The sequence below is a fragment of the Exophiala viscosa genome (assembly GCF_022695815.1).
Source record: "Exophiala viscosa unplaced genomic scaffold EDD37scaffold_2, whole genome shotgun sequence".
Taxonomy (NCBI): domain Eukaryota; kingdom Fungi; phylum Ascomycota; class Eurotiomycetes; order Chaetothyriales; family Herpotrichiellaceae; genus Exophiala; species Exophiala viscosa.
Window position 1 is genome coordinate 1,799,241 of NW_026944354.1, and position 19,400 is coordinate 1,818,640.

The window sequence follows — 19,400 nt, forward strand, 5'->3', positions numbered from 1 at the left end:
GGGGTTTGAAACTGTAATAACGACTTTATAAGAATCAAAATCATGATAAAGAGGACCTGCGCGTGCACTATTTCAGGCAAACAACAAATATTACCCTCTTTCACTTCACTTCACCCACTTCACTCTCAATTTTGTCTGCCGCACCTCAGCGAGAGCCCAATGAGTTGACGACTTGGTGAAAATGGCCTTGACGTGCAAGCAATTTGCGAACGCAACAAAGCTGGGATGAAGTTCGTTCGGGAGGTCACCACTCTCGGGTCATGCAGTACTAAGAGAGTATTAAAGAGCTCGAATGCAGCCAGAAATGAACGATCCGTATGATGCGTTTTGCTTTGCGCGTGGAGATGACATTTGTTACCCAATGATGCCTTACTCAAACCTGATCCTCGCTTTCTAGTAGATCGAAGTCCGGGCTGAAAGTAGCTTCATGCTGCGACACATCGTGGGCTCGTGCCAGGCTCACACTATTTCGTCCAACATCTTCGTCCCCACCAACATCAATGTGCGTATGTGCCTTGCCTTTCTTGCCCTTCCGCTTCTTCGTGTTACTCACAACATGGCCAATCGTGTCCTCAAGTGCTTCGACCGGCGTGGTGCCCAATGAAGAGATATCAGGCATGATGTCTGTTTCGCGATACATGTCAGACTCATCATAACCCGCTACTACCTTGGCAGTGGTTGATGTTCCATGGAATCGTACTTGGCCACCAAACACCCACTTCTGTGTAGACTCGGCCTCTTGCCTCATGACAGTGCTAAACGGAGGTTCATAGTCCTCGATTAGTGATATGCTGACCCTATGGTCGGTGTGGAAGGGCTGATATGGAGCATTTGTTTCGATTTCGGCAGACGCCAGCGGATGAGGGATCTTGAGCGCCTCCCCTCTGGATGCACGGTACTTCCAGAATCCGGAGAGTGTGTCCGATTCGGTTTCGTCGTCTGGCTTTGCGTAAGCAGATTTGTACGAGTGATCAGCAGACAGGTCCGTCGCCTTCGGCAGCTTCGACGAGACCGCTTTGCGGGCGTCAAAGACGGATATCATCTGCCTCTGGCGATCCTCTCTTGGCTTCGTCATTCGCACATAGTAATGTTTGATGCTGTGCAAGTCCAAAATCGCCAGAATCGACTTTCCCTCTCGTCGTTGCCAACATGGCATACCCACTCGAGCGGGGATCTTGAGATGGACCCTGCTCTGATTCGCGTGTCGAAGGCTGGTGACTGTCTCCGTAGCAGCACCAAGCGACTTACTAAGTCCCGCGGCTACTGCTCTTCCACTTTTGATGCCCGTGGTAGAGGCCAGTCCAAGACCTGAAGCCCCAAATCCAGAGAATCCACCTCCGACGCTGGGCGCTCTTCCTCTAAGGTTTGCCAACATTGGCTGAGTTCGCCCCGCGATACTCATAGCGGAAGCGAAGAAACCTCCCGATGGTGCAGGCTCATGCTCCGGCTTTGCCTGAGACTGATCAACAGGAGCGGAAGTTGGACGATGCGTCTTCACAGGGGGCGGTGGCCATTGGAAGGCGGTCTTTGGCAGATCAAAGATATGAATAGTTCGGTTCTTCGTAAGAAGGGCAAATCGATAGCCTGTTGGCCCGTCCCAAACAAGGTCGACAATCGTGGAAGGGCTCAGTCGCTCGTAACGTGCGACTTGTCGAACACAACCACTATCCGGCGGAGTCGATGCTCTCGGCAATCTAACGTATTTGACTTGCTGAAGATCCCATACGTATTGCACGTCACCTTTCCTGTTGGCGGATAAAAGACCTAGACCTGTTGGCATGAACGAGAGGAAGCTGCAGCCTCCTGGTGGTTGGAATGTCGCTACTGGGTGGATGTCGGTGTTTCTTCTGCCTTGGGTTTCATGAAGCAACTTTAGATCGAGAATCGAAACGACCTCAGGATCTCTGGAGAGATTCTGGTCATCAAAAGCATGAGTCGGCGGGAATTGGGCCACTGCAAGGCGAGGCGAATAGACAGGTGGACTGGACGGGGTCGTTCCCTCACTGTATGGCTCCTTCTTCCAGTAGGTCTGCCATGTTTGCATACCCTTCTCACTGATCCACTTCGCACTCCTCACGGCTTCTTGTGCAAATCCTTTGGCCACCTTGCTGAAGAAAGTATCAATATCAGGAGACTGGACCTCACATGTAGCTTGAGGTCGTGATGGAGCTGTACCCGCATTGATGTTCGAGTTCTTATTGTGGACAACACTGTTCCCAAGGACGGCTCCTATCGATCTTCGAGAAGGAGTGGCAGCTGGGCAGAAGGCAAGCCATCGACCATTCAGACTGAGGATTGGCGACTCTTCGCCATCAGTACCACGGCCAAGGTCGGCAGGCGAGACGTCTGCATCTGAGCTTTGTCCATGTGACGAGTCTCTCCTCTGACGAGGCTGAATTGTGGTCCAGTACTTGCCCAGGCACTCGAACACCGCCGATCCGTTAGCTCTTGTGATACCAAAGACAAAAAGTTCACCACTGTCGCTTGACGCTACCACACAAGAGTTCCCGCTTGCATGTATATTCAATGTCGTGGCAGGTTCATAACCACCCCGGGCCCCGGGAAATGCTGGACCTGTGGATGGCACACGCAACAGCTCTGCGATCTGGCAGCACTTGTTCAGTGAAAATACCATAACCTTGGTCTCCATATACGTATCAGGCCCGACTCGCGCGTTGCGTTCCACAGACGGGACGGGAGCACCTTCCTCTTTTCCAACGCCATGGATTGTAAGTGCCACCAATGGTCTGTACTCCAAGAATGGATCGTCGCTGGCGTTGCATGTCAGCAGACAAGCATCGAGTATATCTCCCTCTATGCCTCTGAGAGATCCTATGAGTTCCAGTTTCTCGCCATTTTGACAGAGTATGTTCAGCTCTCCAACGCCGACTAAAAGTACTGCCTCGCGGTACTCCGTTCCAGGACCGGGGATACGTGCAAACTTGAGTGCAACCGGATCCTGCACATTCATCTGGCCCATATGATGTGCAAGCCCAAGGTCAACATCGTGAGGACCGTAGAAATGTTGCTGCGGGAGGTGTGGTAATGCTTGAGGAGATCCATAAGCATATCCGTAAGGTGATGTTGATACTCTTGGGTGGCCCGGCAGTGGAGGGATGCTACCCCCATAACTCACAGGCCTGGCCTTTCGCACTGGTGGCGAGATCGGTGGACTTCTAGTGTTGAAGGCGCCTCGACTGCTAAAGCCAGGTTCGTACGAAGTCGGGCCGGCCGCACTCAATCCAGGCATACGTTCGGCTGGAGGTGATCTGCCATAAGCAGAATTTCGCGCCCATGTATCTGCAGGCGGGGTATGTTCATCGGAGACCTTTTGAATGGCGCTCACATTGTTCATAGCGTCAGAGGCATTCTTGTTCCTGCTGTTTTGAGGGTATGTCTGCTGCAATTGTCCAAGGATAGACTGTGGTTTGGCTGATGAGGGTGGTTCTTGGTGACCCATGTGCTCGACAGAAATGCTCTCGTCGGCATCGTCCCTGTGAGGTGACTGTTTTGAAGTAGCATGCTTTGCCTTCCTCTTGCTTGGTCTTGTTCCTTCTTGATCAGCCACTGCTGATGCGTCTTCTAACTGTGCAGAGTCGCAGTATGCGTCTGTCCTTCTTGATGCGGAGTATCTCGTCGTATTGGATGCTGGCATTCAAGGAATTGGTGAGCAGCCGAGGGCACAACAGAAGCAGCCCTCAGCGGAGTGTTGCGTTTACGCAAATAGACTCGTGGTCAAGGTCGCGACGTTAGGGAGGGACAACGTCGACAGTGTAAGCAAGTGATGGTACCCTGGCTGACCGGCGCGGGGTCCACTGTGTACAGTACGCGTGAGCGGAGTGACTCGTACGCTTAAGTACTGCTGATCGGTGGAGGTCTCGACACGGACTGGCGGTTGTTTTCCAACGCGTTTGGATTGAGAAACGAGTAACAAACGGCAATGAAAGACGAGCAAGAGTGTGTCAAGAAGAGTTGCAGCCAGGTTGTTGACATATGAAGCCTGTGTTGAGTTGGAGCATTGGATCAGGAGGAGTCACTGGACCTTGTGACTTGGACAGCGATTGTCCGTTCCTGCTTATCGCCTACGCCCAGGACACGCAGGCGCTTTCTCTTGCCTGGGTGGTCAATAATCTGGGTTGTAGGCTCACTGTAATTAGGCAGGTGCGGCACCTCGGGGCGGGGTACGCTTAATGATCTGGGCTCCAAGACGCATGCAGAAATGACCAAAGTGACCAGGGTTTGGCGCCTGATGACGATCACGGCGGTGGCTGGAGTGCTATATCATTTGACCAGAACTCCCCGCACGATGCCTCAGTTTGCGGCTCACCAGTGTCACCACACACCGAGATCGAGGACCTTACCTTGGACGATTGGAGCCAACTGTCAGTATGCTCCAGTTGCATCGCGCAAACAGGACGTGCTGCATCAAACCCTCCAGATGTCAAACTACTCAGGTAGGGATACGGTCAATTTGGGTGAGGACTGGCAGTCAGGTGGGCATTAACAACAGCAGCAAATTTGCGCATTCAGACGCCGTTCTTATTCAAACGTCCTCAAGTCATGCGCAGCAGTGAGACTCAAACTTACGCCGTTCAACAGATGCTTTGACCACAAACGGCCATCAACCTTTGTTTCACCATATCGCAGCAGTTGCAATAACAAAGAACATTGTGAAAAGAGATTCCATATCCAGGACGCGTTGGAAAAGACCAAGGTTGTGCTGCGGGAAGTTGGCATCCTCGATACACTGAATCGACCTGCCCATGTCGCCAGGCAAGATCTGTGCCCTTGTTTGGCATATAGGAACACCTCGCAACACACATATGGTCCCGTGGATGGCTCGACAACTGGCTGGTTTTTGAATGCGCCTCAAAGTGACAACCAACTCTCGCAAGACGGTACTGGTGACACAATCCTACATCGCTGATATGGCAAAACATGCTCCATGTATTCATTGGTGATACACTGTCGCCCCTTTTAGATATTCTCCGTCTCCTCTTCAGGCGCTCATTTCGTCTTCTTCGCGGCAGCAGCTCGAGCCTTGGCTGCCTTCTTTCTGTTGCTTCGGATCATGACCATGGCGAGGAAAGTGCCCACGACTGCAGAACCGAGAAGGGTGAGAATGACTGGAATTCGGATTGCCCAAACACGAGGCGGAAACAGGCTTTGAAGCGGATGGTCATCGTCGACGAATGGCTGGTGGGTTGTTCAGTCGCTGAGCTCCACGTCTTTTCTGGAGTTTCTTACCATGAATAGAGTCCATAGCGTGTAGTACAAGAAGACGGTGGTGGCTGCTATGAGCATAGCCATGCCCACGAGTTTGTCCAGCTGCGAACAATGCCCGTCAGTATGCCCGCGGTGTTCAGAAGTCAACGCAAGAGGGTTCATACCATCTCTACTTCTTTCAATTCCCCGTGACGCAAATCGCGTATGCTGATTGCGTGGGAAGAAATATACGGGCGTGAAGATCAATGGTAAATAAATGTTTAGAGAACTGGACACGAATCCCCAAGTCGCGCGTCTTGTCGAGGCTCCGACCCCAATTTCAATCCAACAAGGCTCTTGGCACGAGTGACATTTTTCCGACTCCAAACTTCGATGGGTGTTTGCCTGGCTGCTTCAACTTTTTGTCTCTGGCCTAACACACCACAATGAACCTCGATTCTTGATCTGGACTCTGCTGTTGACTCTGAGCACTTCAGCAGCATTCATCAACCATGGCGGACACGATGCTATTGTCGTCGGCTGTACGCCTGCCCACCCCGCCTCCAGGCGGCTCTTACTCACCAGGACCTTCAGGTGCAAAAAAGAGGTCGCCGCCCTCCCGATCACCTTCTCCTCGACGTCGCAGGCCAGCTCCCACGGAAGATGACTCCCGACGGAGGACGGACGGTGGAGAGCAGGAGCGGGCAGTTGATGACCGTGAACGACAATTGATGGCAAGGTTCAAATCAAAAGAAAATGAAGACACCAGACGCAAGCCGATGACAGCGGAGGAGAAGCAGGCATCTGCTAAGGCCGAATACGAAAAACTACTCAACATGCGATCTGGAGGCACATACATTCCTCCTGCCAGGCTAAGCGCTCTGCAGGCGGAGATCACGGACAAGACCAGCAAAGAATACCAGCGCATGGCTTGGGAGGCTTTGAAGAAATCAATCAACGGTCTCATCAACAAGATCAATGTCTCCAACATCAAATATATCGTACCGGAGTTGTTTGGGGAGAACCTGGTTCGCGGTCGAGGGTTATTCTGCCGGAGTATCATGAAGGCGCAGGCCGCCTCTCTTCCTTTCACGCCTATCTATGCCGCTATGGCTGCGATCGTCAACACCAAATTGCCTCAGGTCGGAGAGCTATTATTGAACCGTCTAGTCGTCCAGTTCCGCAAAGCTTTCAAGAGAAATGACAAGGCCGTGTGCATATCGTCAACTACATTTATTGCTCACCTCTGCAACCAGCAGGTTGCTCATGAGACAGTTGCGGCACAGCTTCTCCTGTTACTGCTACACAAACCTACGGACGACTCGGTCGAAATCGCGGTTGGCCTTACGAGAGAAGTAGGCCAGCATTTGGAGGAGATGAGCCAGCCGATCGCCTTGGCTGTCTTTGACCAATTCCGCAGTATTCTGCACGAGGCCGACATCGACAAAAGAACCCAATACATGATCGAAGTTCTGTTCCAAGTGAGAAAGGACCGCTACAAGGACAACCCGGCTATCAGAGAAGAGCTTGATCTGGTAGAGGAAGAAGATCAGATTACACATCAAGTCGATTTGGACGACGATATCGAGGTGCAAGATACCCTCAATATTTTCAAGTACGATGCTGAATGGGAAGAACACGAAGAGGCATACAGAAAATTGAAGGCCGAAATCTTGGGTGAGGACAGCGGTGTTGAAGATGGAGACGAAAGTGGCTCCGAAGAAAGCTCCGATGACGAAGACGCAGAGCAAGAACGTGCCATGGAAATCAAGGATCAGACAAACACGGATCTCGTCAACTTGCGAAAAACGATCTATCTGACCATCATGTCAAGTCTCGACTTCGAAGAAGCCTGCCACAAGTTGATGAAAGTCCAACTCCCGACAGGTCAGGAATCAGAATTGCCGTCTATGATCATCGAGTGCTGCTCGCAAGAGAAGACCTATTCCAAATTCTTCGGTCTCGTCGGCGAGAGGTTCGCCAAGCTCAACCGCCTGTGGACCAATCTGTTCGAAGAAGCCTTCGCTCGTTATTACGACACTATTCACCGCTACGAGACGAACCGTCTGCGAAACATTGCTCGCTTCTTTGGCCACCTGTTGAGCACGGATGCCCTTGGCTGGCACGTTTTCTCGGTCGTACACCTCAACGAAGACGAAACCACCTCGAGCAGCCGTATCTTCATCAAGATTCTTTTCCAAGACCTAGCTGAGTCACTGGGCATGCCCAAATTGCAGGAACGCATGAAAGACGACATCCTCCGAGGCAGCTTCACCGGTCTTTTCCCGATCGACAATCCTCGCAACACTCGCTTCTCCATCAATTACTTCACCAGTATCGGCATGGGTGCTCTCACGGAGGAGATGCGCGAGCACCTTAAGAACATTCCCAAACCAGCGCCTCCTTCTCTTCCCGCGGTGAAAGACGATGTGTCTGACTCGGAGAGCGTTAGCTCCTACTCGAGCTACTCCAGCTACTCGTCAAGCAGGTCATACTCTAGAAGTCCGACACCAGACCGAAGGAAGGTTAGAGATGCCCCACCAGCAAGTCGAGATGCTAGAGGACGAGGAAGGAGTTATAGCCGCACGATCTCGCGGTCGAGGTCGCCACCACCTCGGAAGGCAAAAGACAGGAGCTACAGCGCTTCAGTATCAAGGTCGCGATCACCACCCCGACGTGTCCAGCGAAAAGCGCCTGTACATTCTGTATCTCGAAGCCCTCCCCCACGGCGAAACGCCGCGCCTCCTCGCGGCCGAGCTCGCACACGCTCTGTGTCGTACAGCTCCCACTCTCGATCCCCTCCTCCTCGCAAAGGCGCCCCGGTGCGTCGCAATGGCTACTCGAGTTCGCGGTCGCCGTCAGTGTCTCGGTCACCCGCGCCACGACGCCGCAATGTCTCGCGCTCACCATCCCGATCACGCTCACCGCCACGCTTCAGCCGTGGTAAAGGACCCGCCCGCTCGCCCTCGCGATCGGCGCCTCCTCCACCTCGTCGGGCTAATGCGAGACACTCGAGAAGCAGAAGCCCGCCGCCGCGCAAGCCAGCGCCACGAGCCAGACGCAACTCTTCAAGTTATAGTGAAGGCTCTGTGCCTCGGTCGCCACCATCCAGACGACCTGCTCAGTCACGCGATGATAATAGGAGACGATCGCCAAGTCCGGTAAGGCGCAGACGGACTCCAAGTCCTGCACGTGCTGGAGGAAGTGGAAGAGCAAGAGCTGCTGATTTCAAGTAAGCTGCAGCCTGTTCTTGCCAGTTAGGCTGGGATTAGGTGTAGGGTATAAGGAAATCCCAGGGGACACCAACCAAGTGTGCAATTAGCGAAGAGATAGTATCAATCAATGGGCAAGCCCAGTGCTTGAATCGCTCAATGCTATGATGGTGTCTCTTAATCATATACACCGTTCAATCGTGTCTCATCATGGACGCCGAGTCTTGTGTTTCCAGCCGTTTCATGCCTCGCAGGGTAGCCATGCTTCGCCGCGCCAGCCAGTCCGCATACGTAGTATCATAGCCTTAGCATGCCAATATCCTAGTTCTCTGCCTCAGAACTGCCTCGTCGCAATGCATAACTTCCAATGGCCATGGATCCCACCGAGCGTCACATGTCATCCACCTGTGCGTACGGTAGGAACGGCCGGATATCTCGTCTCGCTCAATCCGAGTCTCGAGTCCAAATTGCCAAAGAAGCTGCTTCCAGAGTACCAGTCGTCATACCGTATCGTCGTCATAAGCGAATCGTACGTCCTTTAGCCCTCGTCCACGTCCGCCCCTCCACCCACTCCAGCCCTCGGGCCCTCTCGTGCCCATACTCTGGCAGAAGGCCTCATCGCCTTGCGGTCGCTCGTTCTTGGTGTTGCCCGTCAACATGCTCTGGATGCTCATGCAGACTGACTCGACGCTCTGGACGGGCGACCAGCCCGCTGTGCCGAGCAAGTCAAGACATATGATTCCGTTGCTGTAGATGTGTGGGTGGATCGGTATGGGTCGGCCAGAAGACAGAGGGTTGGGTTGTGATTGTGATTGTGATTGCGTTTGCGATGTGGTAGAGGCTGTAGAGGACGAGGGAGGGATGTGGATGAATGCTACTTCAGGTGCTTCTGCAGTTCACATATTAGCATCGTTATGTAGATCTTGCAGGATCTGAAGTGAGGTTCGGGGCGCAAGATCAAGGACTTGGGTCATGGGTGCGTGTGTATGCCCACCTATAGGATAGTTATCGCTGAATATAAAACTGAGGCGGAACGTCTGGTTCATGTAGAGAGGATTCGCGTCGAGGACTCGTATGTCGACCTGCCATTCTCGGAAGTCGTCTGCTTTGACAAGGTCGATGCCTGGAGGGAGACTCTGCTTGGCCTGCGCGAAAAATGTCAGGATGTCAGGTACCCAACTTTCGTAGGATACTCATGGCGATCTGGAGTCGGACGGCTCCGTCGTGAGAGTGGGAGGGAGGGGGACGTGGTTGAGCGATACCTTTTGCAGTTCCTAGACAACACTGTCAGTTCTGGTTCGGGAACGAGGTTTTCACCTCAGGATCCCCTGCTCACCTTGCCTAGTCTCTTTGCTGTGAACATGACACGCGACGTCTTCAAGGCAGTATGGCGTGCGCAGTTGGCGGTTGCGTGAGCAAGCGATCAGACGAGGCTGCGCAGACGTTCAAAGATCGAGTGGGGGAGCCACCCCGCAGGCAGAGGGTAAAAGATGAGATTGGCCTAGACTAATGTCAAAGGTGCTGCAATTGTGTCTGGAGAGGTACTTCTGTCAGTGAACGGTATGTGAGTAGGCAGAAGTTGGAGGTATAAAGAAAGGCCAAAGAACCATGACTGAATAGAAGTGAACAGTTGAACTGTTACCTAGGTAAGTTTCCCAGGCTGCGGAAATGCAGATGCGACTGCAGCCTTTTCCATGTCACGGTGCTTAGTGACCCTAGCCTTAGCGCCTAAGGTTAGTATATTGGTCCTGCAGATATGGAAGGCTAGGCGATGGGCACACGAGCTAGCCTACAAGAGGAAATATAAAGCACATGCCCTTCTTGAGATAGTGAGCATTTGCAGAGTATAGTTACCTTCTACAGCAAGGACATCGTTTGTATACTGATTACAAGCTCGTGATGAATAAATTTTGAAGACTGATGTCTAAATAATAATATAGCGATAAAGAATCTCCGACAGCTGATTGTACAAGAACCGGTCTCTTCGACTCCACGCTTCTAAGCCCTCGCTCCAGAAAATCTGTCTCTGTGCCAAGAGCATAGACTATCCACATAATTCAGTATCTAAAGACTAAGACCAGGGGCAGCCTGGCCCTTAGTCTCACTCTTCTCGTTGATAGCAGCTTCGTTGCTGGAAGAACCGCTAGACTGTTGCCCGCCGGCAGAAACACCCTGAGTGATCTGCTGAACCGACTGGCGACGGCCACCACCGCCCTCATTGTCATCGTTGAAGAGAGACCATTCACCGACGAGTTCGTCCGAGAATTGGTCGACGTCAAGACCAATCATCTCAACCTCATCCGTAACACGGAGATGCAGTCCGGGGATATACTTGAGGATCATGAGCAGGATGAACGAAATGGTGAATGACCAGCTGGCAATGGCAGCGATCTCCGCAAGTTGTCGCGCAATCTGGCTTCCCACGCCATCAATGCCACCAGGGGCCAAAGTGGCACCATCGAGCGACGAAACTGATGACGTTGCGAAAATTCCCGTCAGGAAGGCGCCACACATGCCGCCAATACCGTGGAGCTTGAAGACCTCCAAGCCGTCGTCAATTCCCATCCAGTCATTGACGTTTTCAAACAGGTTAACGACAATGGCAGTGATGAAGCCAATAGCCGCACCGCACCAAACTGACACATAACCAGCGGCGGGGGTGATACCGACCAGACCAGCAATCGCACCTTCGCACGCGCCAATGACCGAGAACTTGCGTTTCTTGATGTAGTCCATCATGACCCAGCCGGCAACACCACAGGAGGCGGCAAAGTTGGTGTTCCAGACGGCCATCATGGCACGAATGCTGGCGTTCAAGGCCGAACCGCCATTGAAACCGAACCAGCCAAACCAAATGAGTGTGGTGCCGAGGAAGACAATGGTGACGTTGTGGGGTTTGTAGACATGCTTCTCACCGGCGCGAGTACGCTTGCCAAGGACAAGAGCATATGCCAGACCAGCAGTACCGCTGGAGATATGGACAGGACCGCCACCAGCGAAGTCGAGAGCTGGAAGCTTGTACAGCCAGCCATTGGCATTCCAGGTCCAGTAGGAGATTGGGCAGTAGCATAGAGTTGCCCAGCAGAAACCGAAGATCATCGAAGGAATGATACGACCACGCTCGAATGAGCCGCCGACCACAATCATGGTAGCGCAGGCGCAGAACATCAGCTCGTAGAAGCTGAAAACGATGTCAGGGATGACGGCAGAACCCCACGATGGAGCGGCCATGACCTAAATTCCGTTAGCCACAGTTCGTCGCTTTGACAAATTCGTTTGCTCACGTTTCTCATTCCAAAGTTGGACATGTCGCCAATGAAAGGTCCACCCGTTCTCGAGAATGCCAGGGTGAAGCCCCAGAAGGCCCATTGAAATGAGCAGACAGCCATAACAGTCCAGGCCTGGAAGATCATGGCCAGCGCAGACTTTCTGCGCGACATACCGCCGTAGAGCAGACCGATACCAGGAACAATCACGAAAACAAGCATTCCCATGATCACCTGGTAGACATATTCCCATTCATAGCCGGCGTACTGAGCGTTGACGTCAACCACCTCCGGGTTGCCGCCATTGGGCTCGCTGGCATTGTAAACGGGCTACAAGAATGTCAGCAAGGATTTCGTGCATGCTGCGAGGCTCAAAATGAGCAACTTACTAAGGTCGACATTGTTGCAGATTTGGCCCCCAAGGCGAATATCGGGGTAGCGTAATGTCGGGGTGGATTGACGGAGAGGATCAACAAGATCAAGCAAGGACGACTTCAGAGATATATAAATTTGCGAGCAACACCACGTCTTGCCGATTTCGCCTCCCCACCCAAATCAGATGGGATTGAGGTACCCATAGCGGGCTCTTGGGTTGAGCTTTACTTCCAGAAGGCGAGGTAGTATCTGGAGGATTTTCGCCCTGGTTGCTGTGTATCAGTACTTGGGTGACTGTATCGGTTGAGCAACCGGAGTAATAATGCCATCAGGACCCAGGGTTGCTAGACCTGTTTGATAACAGATGCGTTGTCCTCATTGGTCGGGGTATATTTTCTGAATAAACTCGACATCACCAGAAAAGCCATCCATGTGGAAGATTGGCGAGCCTCGTTATCTATGGATACCTGCCAAGTCCATGGCCAAGGCGACGGTGTGGGCTTGGTATCCCTCCAGGGGACACGAGCCTTGCGCCTATCGCTAAATGTCCGGACAATGTCGGGGACGAGGCCTTGCAGAACAATAAATTGCTTACCAGCATCAATAATCCTTGTTAGTTAAGACGATTCTGGCGTTTCAGTATTTGCTTTTTCTGTGATTGGAACGTCTGCATCAGCGCCAAGCTGCATACCAAGAACGCCCCGATAGCCTCAGTATTGCTGGAACAGCCATTGAAAGCATCATAGAACGCTCTAACACGTATCGACTAGATCGGCTCGTCGGCACGCCTCTGTCTGTCTGTACTTGGGCGGCGCAACCAGTATTGCTTTTTCTCTGCCCAGGCTTTAGATTCTCGTCCAGACGACACTTCTTGCGAGATTCTTCTGGCCAAGGCGCGATTAGGTCTCGGTAACCTGCTCCAAGGATGCAGCAACCACGCCAGAGTGAAAAGGTGTGGTCGATCGGACGAAATTCTGGTTTGGCGAGTTTGAACCCTGCAAATCGACGTGGTTTGCGCAGTCGCAGGCTCTACTGCAAGAAATGTGTCGCCTGTGTGGTGAGCAGTCTACCTCCATGGCCAATGAGCTGTTGATCGTCAAGTGTACATATACAGCAACATTATCCCGGAGATCGTGCGGAGATGTCCCAAGGAAAGCGACCGCGAGATCCGGATGTTTCCGTCCTGGATCTTTCATCGGATCCACTCAGTCTGAAGCACGCGGATGATCGACTTGTGAGCGACATTTCTGGTGTACCGTTGGGCCATTGGTGGTCTGAGAGTCTTCTACTGTTGGTCGAACGACAACAGTCGGTCCAAGCAGCTGAGCTGCTGGACATCATAGGTGGTAAGTTCCGACATAGTTCTCATGCCATGGCTGTAGTCAGAGCGGGACATAATACAGCCCCAAGTCGTCTTCTTGGAACTCCAGGCTTGTGAGACTTGTTGACCCTGCAATTGAGGCACAGATAACCAGTGCAACCTGGTAGAGTTAGCGCTTCCGACAACTTAGAAAGAGACGCTCGCTCTTTGGAGGACCCTTGATAGCAAGGATAGTTGGCAGAGGGAAAGCCATATGCACGAACGAAAGCACAAACTTCACAAGCTTCGCTTGATGAGGTGAACGGTTCAGTGACGGGTGCGCATCAAGAATCTAGAACATGGAGAATGCGAGGTAGGGCTGGAAAACCTGGAGTCTTGAAGGATCAAGGGTCCTTTGGATGAAGCGGCACCTTATCACCACGTATGCATGGCGTTGTTCGTCAGCCAGTGAGTGTTTTGTATGATTATTGGTGTGAGCGCAGGCTGGCAAGGTGTTCAGGCTGCTTTGTTTCCCAAAGTGCCTGAATCTTCTTGGCCCTTTGGCTCTCACCACAAGCTCAGATATCAACATTGGTACCGCATCGTCTTTCTTCTATCGTGTCTCGCTGCATCAAACCGAGGTTCTTGTCCCCTTCCCTTCTTTCAAGGCAATAGACTGCGAGAGGAAGTACGTGCAGATCATACTAGATGCATCGGCATGAAAACGGAGGCATTCGAGTGCTCGAGTTCAAAGGCAAAGAGCACGGTCTTGGTGATGGGATGCGCAGTGCAGGAGAACAAAAGTCTGCGTGCGCTTGTTGCCAGCAAGGACGAAGACGATGAAGATGAATAGGAAGAAAGAGGATGACCGAAAAGGTTTAGTGCTTTGTTGACATCACGTGTGCTGGCGTCAGTGTCAAAAACTCGGTAGAGACAGCTGCCACCTCGAATCACTTCTACATTTATCGTCCATCACTTCAAGGTTCAAAGGCCGGTATATCATTGATCATGCCTGCCGAAGGTGGCATTCTCTTCAGACTTTTTCCGAATGAAACGGACGTGTCTTCATCAAGACGAGTCTCGACTCTGGGTGAGGAGATTGACTACTAATATACCTTTCCGTTCATCTCATGCATTGTTCGTTACGAGGTCTTGTGCTTTATCAGCAAGCTGGATCATCACAATCATAGCTCTTGCGTCGTCTTGATATCGCTGACAGCAATCATGAGCTGTCTGAGCTGCTGCGTGACAGCATTCGCAGATTGCTCCAGGAATGTGGGCAGTCCAGAAACGGTATTGACGCGGTCAAAAACAGCGGTGACGCGCCGTCAATCTGTCAGGTAAGATGATCAGGCGTACTTCGTCCTCATATCGAACCCATGTCCTTCCAGACGAACAAGGCTCACACAGACCTCATGCTGCACCTGCACCCCAGGTCCCGTTGGTTATCACTGTTATCAGGCTGCAAAGATGCTCAAGCAAATCTCAACGCCTTGCTGCCTGACGTGGGCGCGCCCACCATAATGGTCGCAATCGACACACACAATTCCCTTTGACATGGTACCTCTCTCCACGGACACTTCCCTGCACCTATCCCTTACCTTTGCATCCAGGAACTATCGATTATTGTTGAAAAGCCTGGATCCCCCCAATCTTCTTTATCGATTGTTCCCATAAACAATCCCAAGAACAACAACAACAATCGATAGCACTGATCAGCATCGACAGTCTGCACAGCCCCCGACCAACCAGGATTGAGCAAGATGCTCGACTCCTTTGCGATTGACCAATCAGACCGGGCAGGTTTCTCGCTGTTCCCTATGCCGCCCACACCCCCAGTGAACAGATCGCACGCAAAGATGGTCTTGGGTGAACAACAACGAAGCCCTGTTCCCGACATCCCCAGGTCTGCGTCAAAGCAAAGGGACTCCGAGGTTCCACACCTGCGTCCACCGCCATTGAAGCTGCGAAAGAAGAAACTTGTCGAGGCCAAACCCTACACAACGTCTTCACCCCTCAGTTGGATCGAGTTAGACGAACCAGTAACACCCAGAGATCATGTCGATCCCATCCCCCAGCTGCTCGTTGAGGATGTCGTAGTGGACCAAGACACCTTGGCGCCACACCCATCGGCATCTTCAGCCAGAGCATCGTCTGTTCTGGTGCCGGAATTCAGCATCAATGTACAACAACCGCTTGAACCTAGCTTCTTGGCGCCCATCTACGCAGACGAACAGGATGCTTCTCAGGCCAAAAGAAAATCTTATCGTAAGAGCCAATGGCTCGATGTCCAAGGAGAGCTCGATCGCAAGAAATTATCGGTCTACCTGAGCGACATACTCGAGCCCTCATTCAACGTCTTTGAACAACCGGAGTACCTCAATCCTATTCCTCAAGACAACCGTAGCAGCATCAGAGAGCGGGAGAGTCGTCTTGCACGCGATTCATGGAAGTTTTCGTTCTTCTCGGGCGATGATCGGGGCCAATCTCATCGAGGCTCCAGGGTCGAGGAGGAGCCTGTCGAGGATTGCAGATGTCCTGCTGGTGCCATCATTTGCCACTGCTCCTCATCACCAGAATTCGAGCGATTCCGACGTGTGCATGCAGATCACAGACCTAACCCCAGTGTCAGTTCGACCAAATGCCTTCTCTCGATCCCAAGAGCTCGCTTCCGATCCAACTTGAACGATGTGGAAGAGATGGACACTCCATCCACTCCACCTGGGTTGTCGTACGATTCCGAAGACACCGACGAATCTGACTGGTCTCTTCCGAATTCACCAACTTTCCAGGACCGCAGGTATTTGAACCAGCAGACTCCTACTCCCGCACCACGTCAACCTCTTACTACTGCCGTTCCAAGGCAAAATCCTGTCCCGAGACCTCCTGTTCCATCCTTCTCGCTCCCCTTCTCCCACGGCCGGCAGATCAGACCACGCTTCCATGTCGATGGTGAACAACACGAAACACAACAATCATCACCAACTTCGAGCATTCCCACCTTGTCGAGCATTTCGACCGTTTCGACCTTCACCTTTGACTTTGGTGCGGACGATGAGACGGAGTACGATCCGTTTGACGAGAGCAGTGAAATGACCGAGATCCGAACTTTTGAGCCTGTTCAAAAGGCAAAGCCGATTCTCATTCATTGTAAAGGCCCATCGCCCCAGTCCATCAAGTATGGACACTACCGCGAGGGACACTACCGCCGCCACAGGGTGACGAAGAGCGGGTCCATCTCGTCTTTGGAAAAGGGCTACGGCTATGCAACAGTCTATGTACGATAAAAGCGTCGTCCCATTTGTTCCATTATTTCATTCCCATTTCATGAACTCATCAAGCGGCCGCTATTTGTGGGCCTATTCACCCCAGTCCACCGCATGTCTCTGTGGTCGGACCTGTTTGTTTCCATATGTATATCAAGAGGTATGTAGGACGTGATGTCTGGAGTTGGAAGGATTTCGGGGGTGGTGTATCATTATGGCCTAATCGGTCCTCACTTCTTTTGTTCAGAGGTCTGAACTTCTTGCACCTTGTGCACAGTTTCCGTTTTGGGATGGGTGACGGCGGCCTCGACTGTCTTCTTTTGCTGGACATCTAGCGTTGACGAGCCCCTATTTATGCAAAATTAGCCTCCACCCACAAATCAAACGTCAACTGTCATGACTTACAGCCTGTCTCTCCGCGTCCACGAGTCTTCATATATGTCTTGTTCTTCCTCCGCTTTGTCTACCCGAGCTTGCAGCGATGGTGGAAGGCTGCCACTCGAGGACGATCTCCGCCTTGAAGTGACTTGCTCGATGATATTGAATGTCATTGTATGTGAATGGGTGGTTTGTATGTTGTTTTGTTTTTGACTTTGATTTAATGTCTGCCTGATCGAATGTACGGTGCTGACAGGCGATTGCCACTTGATATATATCTCCTTTCCAGCAAGGAATTGCATGGTCAGGAGGTGATGTGGTGTATGCTGGGGGAATGCTCTCGTCGGTGTTCTCTCGGACGCACGTGACCTTTGTTTGCGTCATTCGCTGTTCGACCAATAACGCGTCTCAATGCGTGCGGCTTACGAACCGCGTTCAGCCGGATATCAGTTCGAGAATGCGGGATTTTGTTCTGACTGGACAGTACAATGTCTTTTCTGGGGCCTATGAATCGTGATCGGCTTTCGACTTCGGTTTGACCAGTTGCTTTCCGATCTATGATTTCAAGCCATGTGCACGGCAGCTCAGCTTCGTGATACGATCGATCGATCGATCGGGACGCATATGGATACGCGCGGTCAACACTGATTCATGGACGTCGGCTTGAGACGCGGCGAAGTGCACTTGCGCCAGTTCTTGATTCCACTGGCGTGCGTGAAGCACGATGGAGAATCAAGTCGCCCAACGAGGGACTGGGGACGATTTGTTTGCGGGGAGCAGGATGGGCACTTCTCGACCAGTGAGGCAAGTCAATTGACCATGCGGCGAGTCGCCGAGCTTGTGTCGCGAAGTTGTAACTCCCTCATGCGACTACCGAGTGCTGATTTGGCCTGTGACACTGTGTATATGTTTACCTAGGTACTCAGCTTGACTCTCCTGCTAATTTGGTTCGATTACTGACCTGATGTGTACTACAGGTGCAGACACGCCGAAGTGCACGATCATGCGAGGTTTTTCGGAGCTCAATTATCGCAATTGACCGATGTCACTCGGCCATCTGATGCTCATTCTAACTTTTAGAACTTCGACTGAAGCCATCATTGTGAGGTCGACCTCTGCTCCATCAAGATCTTGCGCCGATCCGGAGAACAATTCTATGACCTCTAGGTGGTCTGAGATACCTCATCTTTTCAGGCCTTGCCCTTGATCTTACTAACACCACCATCGACAATCAGATTCTGACCAGTCACGAACCCAGCACCAAGAAGGTATTCACACGCCTCGGTGATATCCTCTGGCAATCCTGCTCGGTTGGTGAGATGTGTGCTGATATCGTCCTCTTCCACCTCCCACTTTTCGCCTGCCGCGTCCGCATCTTGGTTCTCGTGTGTCACCTTGACCCTTCCTGGCGACACCATATTTACGCGGATACCGAACGATTGCATCGAGACAGCCATGCTCTGAGTCATTCCCAACAAGCCAGCTGGACAGTTCGTTAGTCAATGCTGCGGACGGCACATAAAGACCCAACTCACCTTTGGTGGAAGCGTAACCCTCCTGGTTTGGATCTGATATCAGGGCACGAAAGCTGCTCATGTGGATGATACAGGGTCCTGCAGTGCCAGTCTTGGAGCCTGGAAGTTTCTGCTTGTTTTCGTCTTGTTCGAGCTTCATGTAGGGGATGCAGGCTTGGGACATGACGAACGGGCCGGTAAGGTTGGTCTCGACGTACGCCTGCCATTGGTCCAGGACGGATTCATCAGCCATGGTTTTGCCGTCGGCCCAGTACGGGTGTGAGATGCCGGCATTGTTGATCAGATAGTCGATGCGGTTGTCGAGGAACTTTGCGGCCTTTTGGATGGTTGATCGGATATCGTCGACGCTGCGGAGATTGCATTTTGACCAGCCGATACGGTCGGAATGTTCTTTCAGGTGCTCTTCTGCTGTGTGTCGGAGGTTGTCTTCGTTGAGGTCAAGAATGAAGATCTTGTGCCCTTTGGAGACGAAGTGGCGTGCAATGGCTCTTCCGATGCCTGTTGGGAGGTTGTCAGTCACAAAGAGCTGATGAAGACGTGAGATGATTGATTCGAGCATACCTTGACCAGCGCCAGTGATGACGATTCTTGAGTGATCTTTTATCATTTTGACAGAATCGAACTGAAGGGTGGGCTGTGTAAGGATGATCGGTTTGACTCTTACTTGAAACAGTCCGTGGAGTTGGTGGGAGGATGGTGGGATGATGTCTCAAAGGTAAAGACGGTCAGAATATTCTCTCTCGTTGTATAGGTACAAGGAACGTGCAGGCGAAGTGAGATATGCATGATCGAATCCGCATCATGATTCCGAGTGTTGCATCTCCATCATCATGGGATTGTAATGGGCGGCACGTCACTCCGCA

General features: G+C 52.1%; 7 protein-coding genes across 7 annotated transcripts; 2 read left to right on the top strand and 5 right to left on the bottom strand.

Moving 5' to 3' along the window:
• Positions 1 to 191: 191 nt before the first annotated feature.
• On the bottom strand, positions 192 to 3,824 carry EDD37DRAFT_256301 (uncharacterized protein). Its single transcript, XM_062810739.1, has one exon. It carries the CDS (start codon positions 3,653 to 3,655, stop codon positions 374 to 376), a length of 3,282 nt encoding a protein of 1,093 aa, XP_062673116.1. The 5' UTR covers positions 3,656 to 3,824; the 3' UTR covers positions 192 to 373.
• Positions 3,825 to 5,007: 1,183 nt separating this feature from the next.
• EDD37DRAFT_646916 (dolichol phosphate-mannose biosynthesis regulatory protein) lies at positions 5,008 to 5,310 on the bottom strand (the record flags this gene model as incomplete). The annotated part of the gene is made up of 2 exons (XM_062817794.1): positions 5,008 to 5,196; positions 5,248 to 5,310. 2 exons carry the CDS (start codon positions 5,308 to 5,310, stop codon positions 5,008 to 5,010), a joined length of 252 nt encoding a protein of 83 aa, XP_062673117.1.
• Positions 5,311 to 5,717: 407 nt separating this feature from the next.
• Positions 5,718 to 8,441, top strand: EDD37DRAFT_646917 (uncharacterized protein; the record flags this gene model as incomplete). The annotated part of the gene is made up of 1 exon (XM_062817795.1): positions 5,718 to 8,441. One exon carries the CDS (start codon positions 5,718 to 5,720, stop codon positions 8,439 to 8,441), a length of 2,724 nt encoding a protein of 907 aa, XP_062673118.1.
• Positions 8,442 to 8,679: 238 nt separating this feature from the next.
• On the bottom strand, positions 8,680 to 10,132 carry EDD37DRAFT_256377 (ubiquitin-conjugating enzyme E2 W). Its single transcript, XM_062810742.1, has 4 exons — positions 9,754 to 10,132; positions 9,680 to 9,691; positions 9,412 to 9,562; positions 8,680 to 9,306 (listed from the first exon to the last, which is right to left on the bottom strand). Exons 1-4 carry the CDS (start codon positions 9,778 to 9,780, stop codon positions 8,918 to 8,920), a joined length of 579 nt encoding a protein of 192 aa, XP_062673119.1. The 5' UTR covers positions 9,781 to 10,132; the 3' UTR covers positions 8,680 to 8,917.
• A 167-nt stretch (positions 10,133 to 10,299) lies between these two features.
• On the bottom strand, positions 10,300 to 12,095 carry EDD37DRAFT_621795 (ammonium transporter MepA). The gene is made up of 2 exons (XM_062816013.1): positions 11,702 to 12,095; positions 10,300 to 11,651 (listed from the first exon to the last, which is right to left on the bottom strand). The coding sequence occupies exons 1-2, from the start codon at positions 11,909 to 11,911 to the stop codon at positions 10,482 to 10,484; spliced, it is 1,380 nt and encodes a 459-aa protein (XP_062673120.1). The 5' UTR covers positions 11,912 to 12,095; the 3' UTR covers positions 10,300 to 10,481.
• A 2,571-nt stretch (positions 12,096 to 14,666) lies between these two features.
• EDD37DRAFT_256367 (uncharacterized protein) lies at positions 14,667 to 16,850 on the top strand. Its single transcript, XM_062810741.1, has one exon. It carries the CDS (start codon positions 15,122 to 15,124, stop codon positions 16,643 to 16,645), a length of 1,524 nt encoding a protein of 507 aa, XP_062673121.1. The 5' UTR covers positions 14,667 to 15,121; the 3' UTR covers positions 16,646 to 16,850.
• A 1,120-nt stretch (positions 16,851 to 17,970) lies between these two features.
• EDD37DRAFT_256402 (uncharacterized protein) lies at positions 17,971 to 19,400 on the bottom strand. The gene is made up of 3 exons (XM_062810743.1): positions 19,099 to 19,400; positions 18,538 to 19,035; positions 17,971 to 18,485 (listed from the first exon to the last, which is right to left on the bottom strand). Exons 1-3 carry the CDS (start codon positions 19,142 to 19,144, stop codon positions 18,193 to 18,195), a joined length of 837 nt encoding a protein of 278 aa, XP_062673122.1. The 5' UTR covers positions 19,145 to 19,400; the 3' UTR covers positions 17,971 to 18,192.

Excerpts from the sequence above, each read along its gene's own strand:
- EDD37DRAFT_256367 (XM_062810741.1), top strand. The coding sequence starts at position 15,122 with ATGCTCGACTCCTTTGCGATTGACCAATCAGACCGGGCAGGTTTCTCG.
- EDD37DRAFT_256402 (XM_062810743.1), bottom strand. The coding sequence starts at position 19,144 with ATGATAAAAGATCACTCAAGAATCGTCATCACTGGCGCTGGTCAAG. Across the intron at positions 19,036-19,098 it reads CATCACTGGCGCTGGTCAAG|GCATCGGAAGAGCCATTGCA; the intron begins GTATGCTCGAAT and ends ACCTCCCAACAG. Across the intron at positions 18,486-18,537 it reads GGGTTACGCTTCCACCAAAG|CTGGCTTGTTGGGAATGACT; the intron begins GTGAGTTGGGTC and ends CGAACTGTCCAG.
- EDD37DRAFT_256301 (XM_062810739.1), bottom strand. The coding sequence starts at position 3,655 with ATGCCAGCATCCAATACGACGAGATACTCCGCATCAAGAAGGACAGAC.
- EDD37DRAFT_621795 (XM_062816013.1), bottom strand. The coding sequence starts at position 11,911 with ATGGGAATGCTTGTTTTCGTGATTGTTCCTGGTATCGGTCTGCTCTAC. Across the intron at positions 11,652-11,701 it reads CCAACTTTGGAATGAGAAAC|GTCATGGCCGCTCCATCGTG; the intron begins GTGAGCAAACGA and ends AACGGAATTTAG.
- EDD37DRAFT_256377 (XM_062810742.1), bottom strand. The coding sequence starts at position 9,780 with ATGTTCACAGCAAAGAGACTAGGCAAG. Across the intron at positions 9,307-9,411 it reads CAGCGATAACTATCCTATAG|AAGCACCTGAAGTAGCATTC; the intron begins GTGGGCATACAC and ends TGTGAACTGCAG.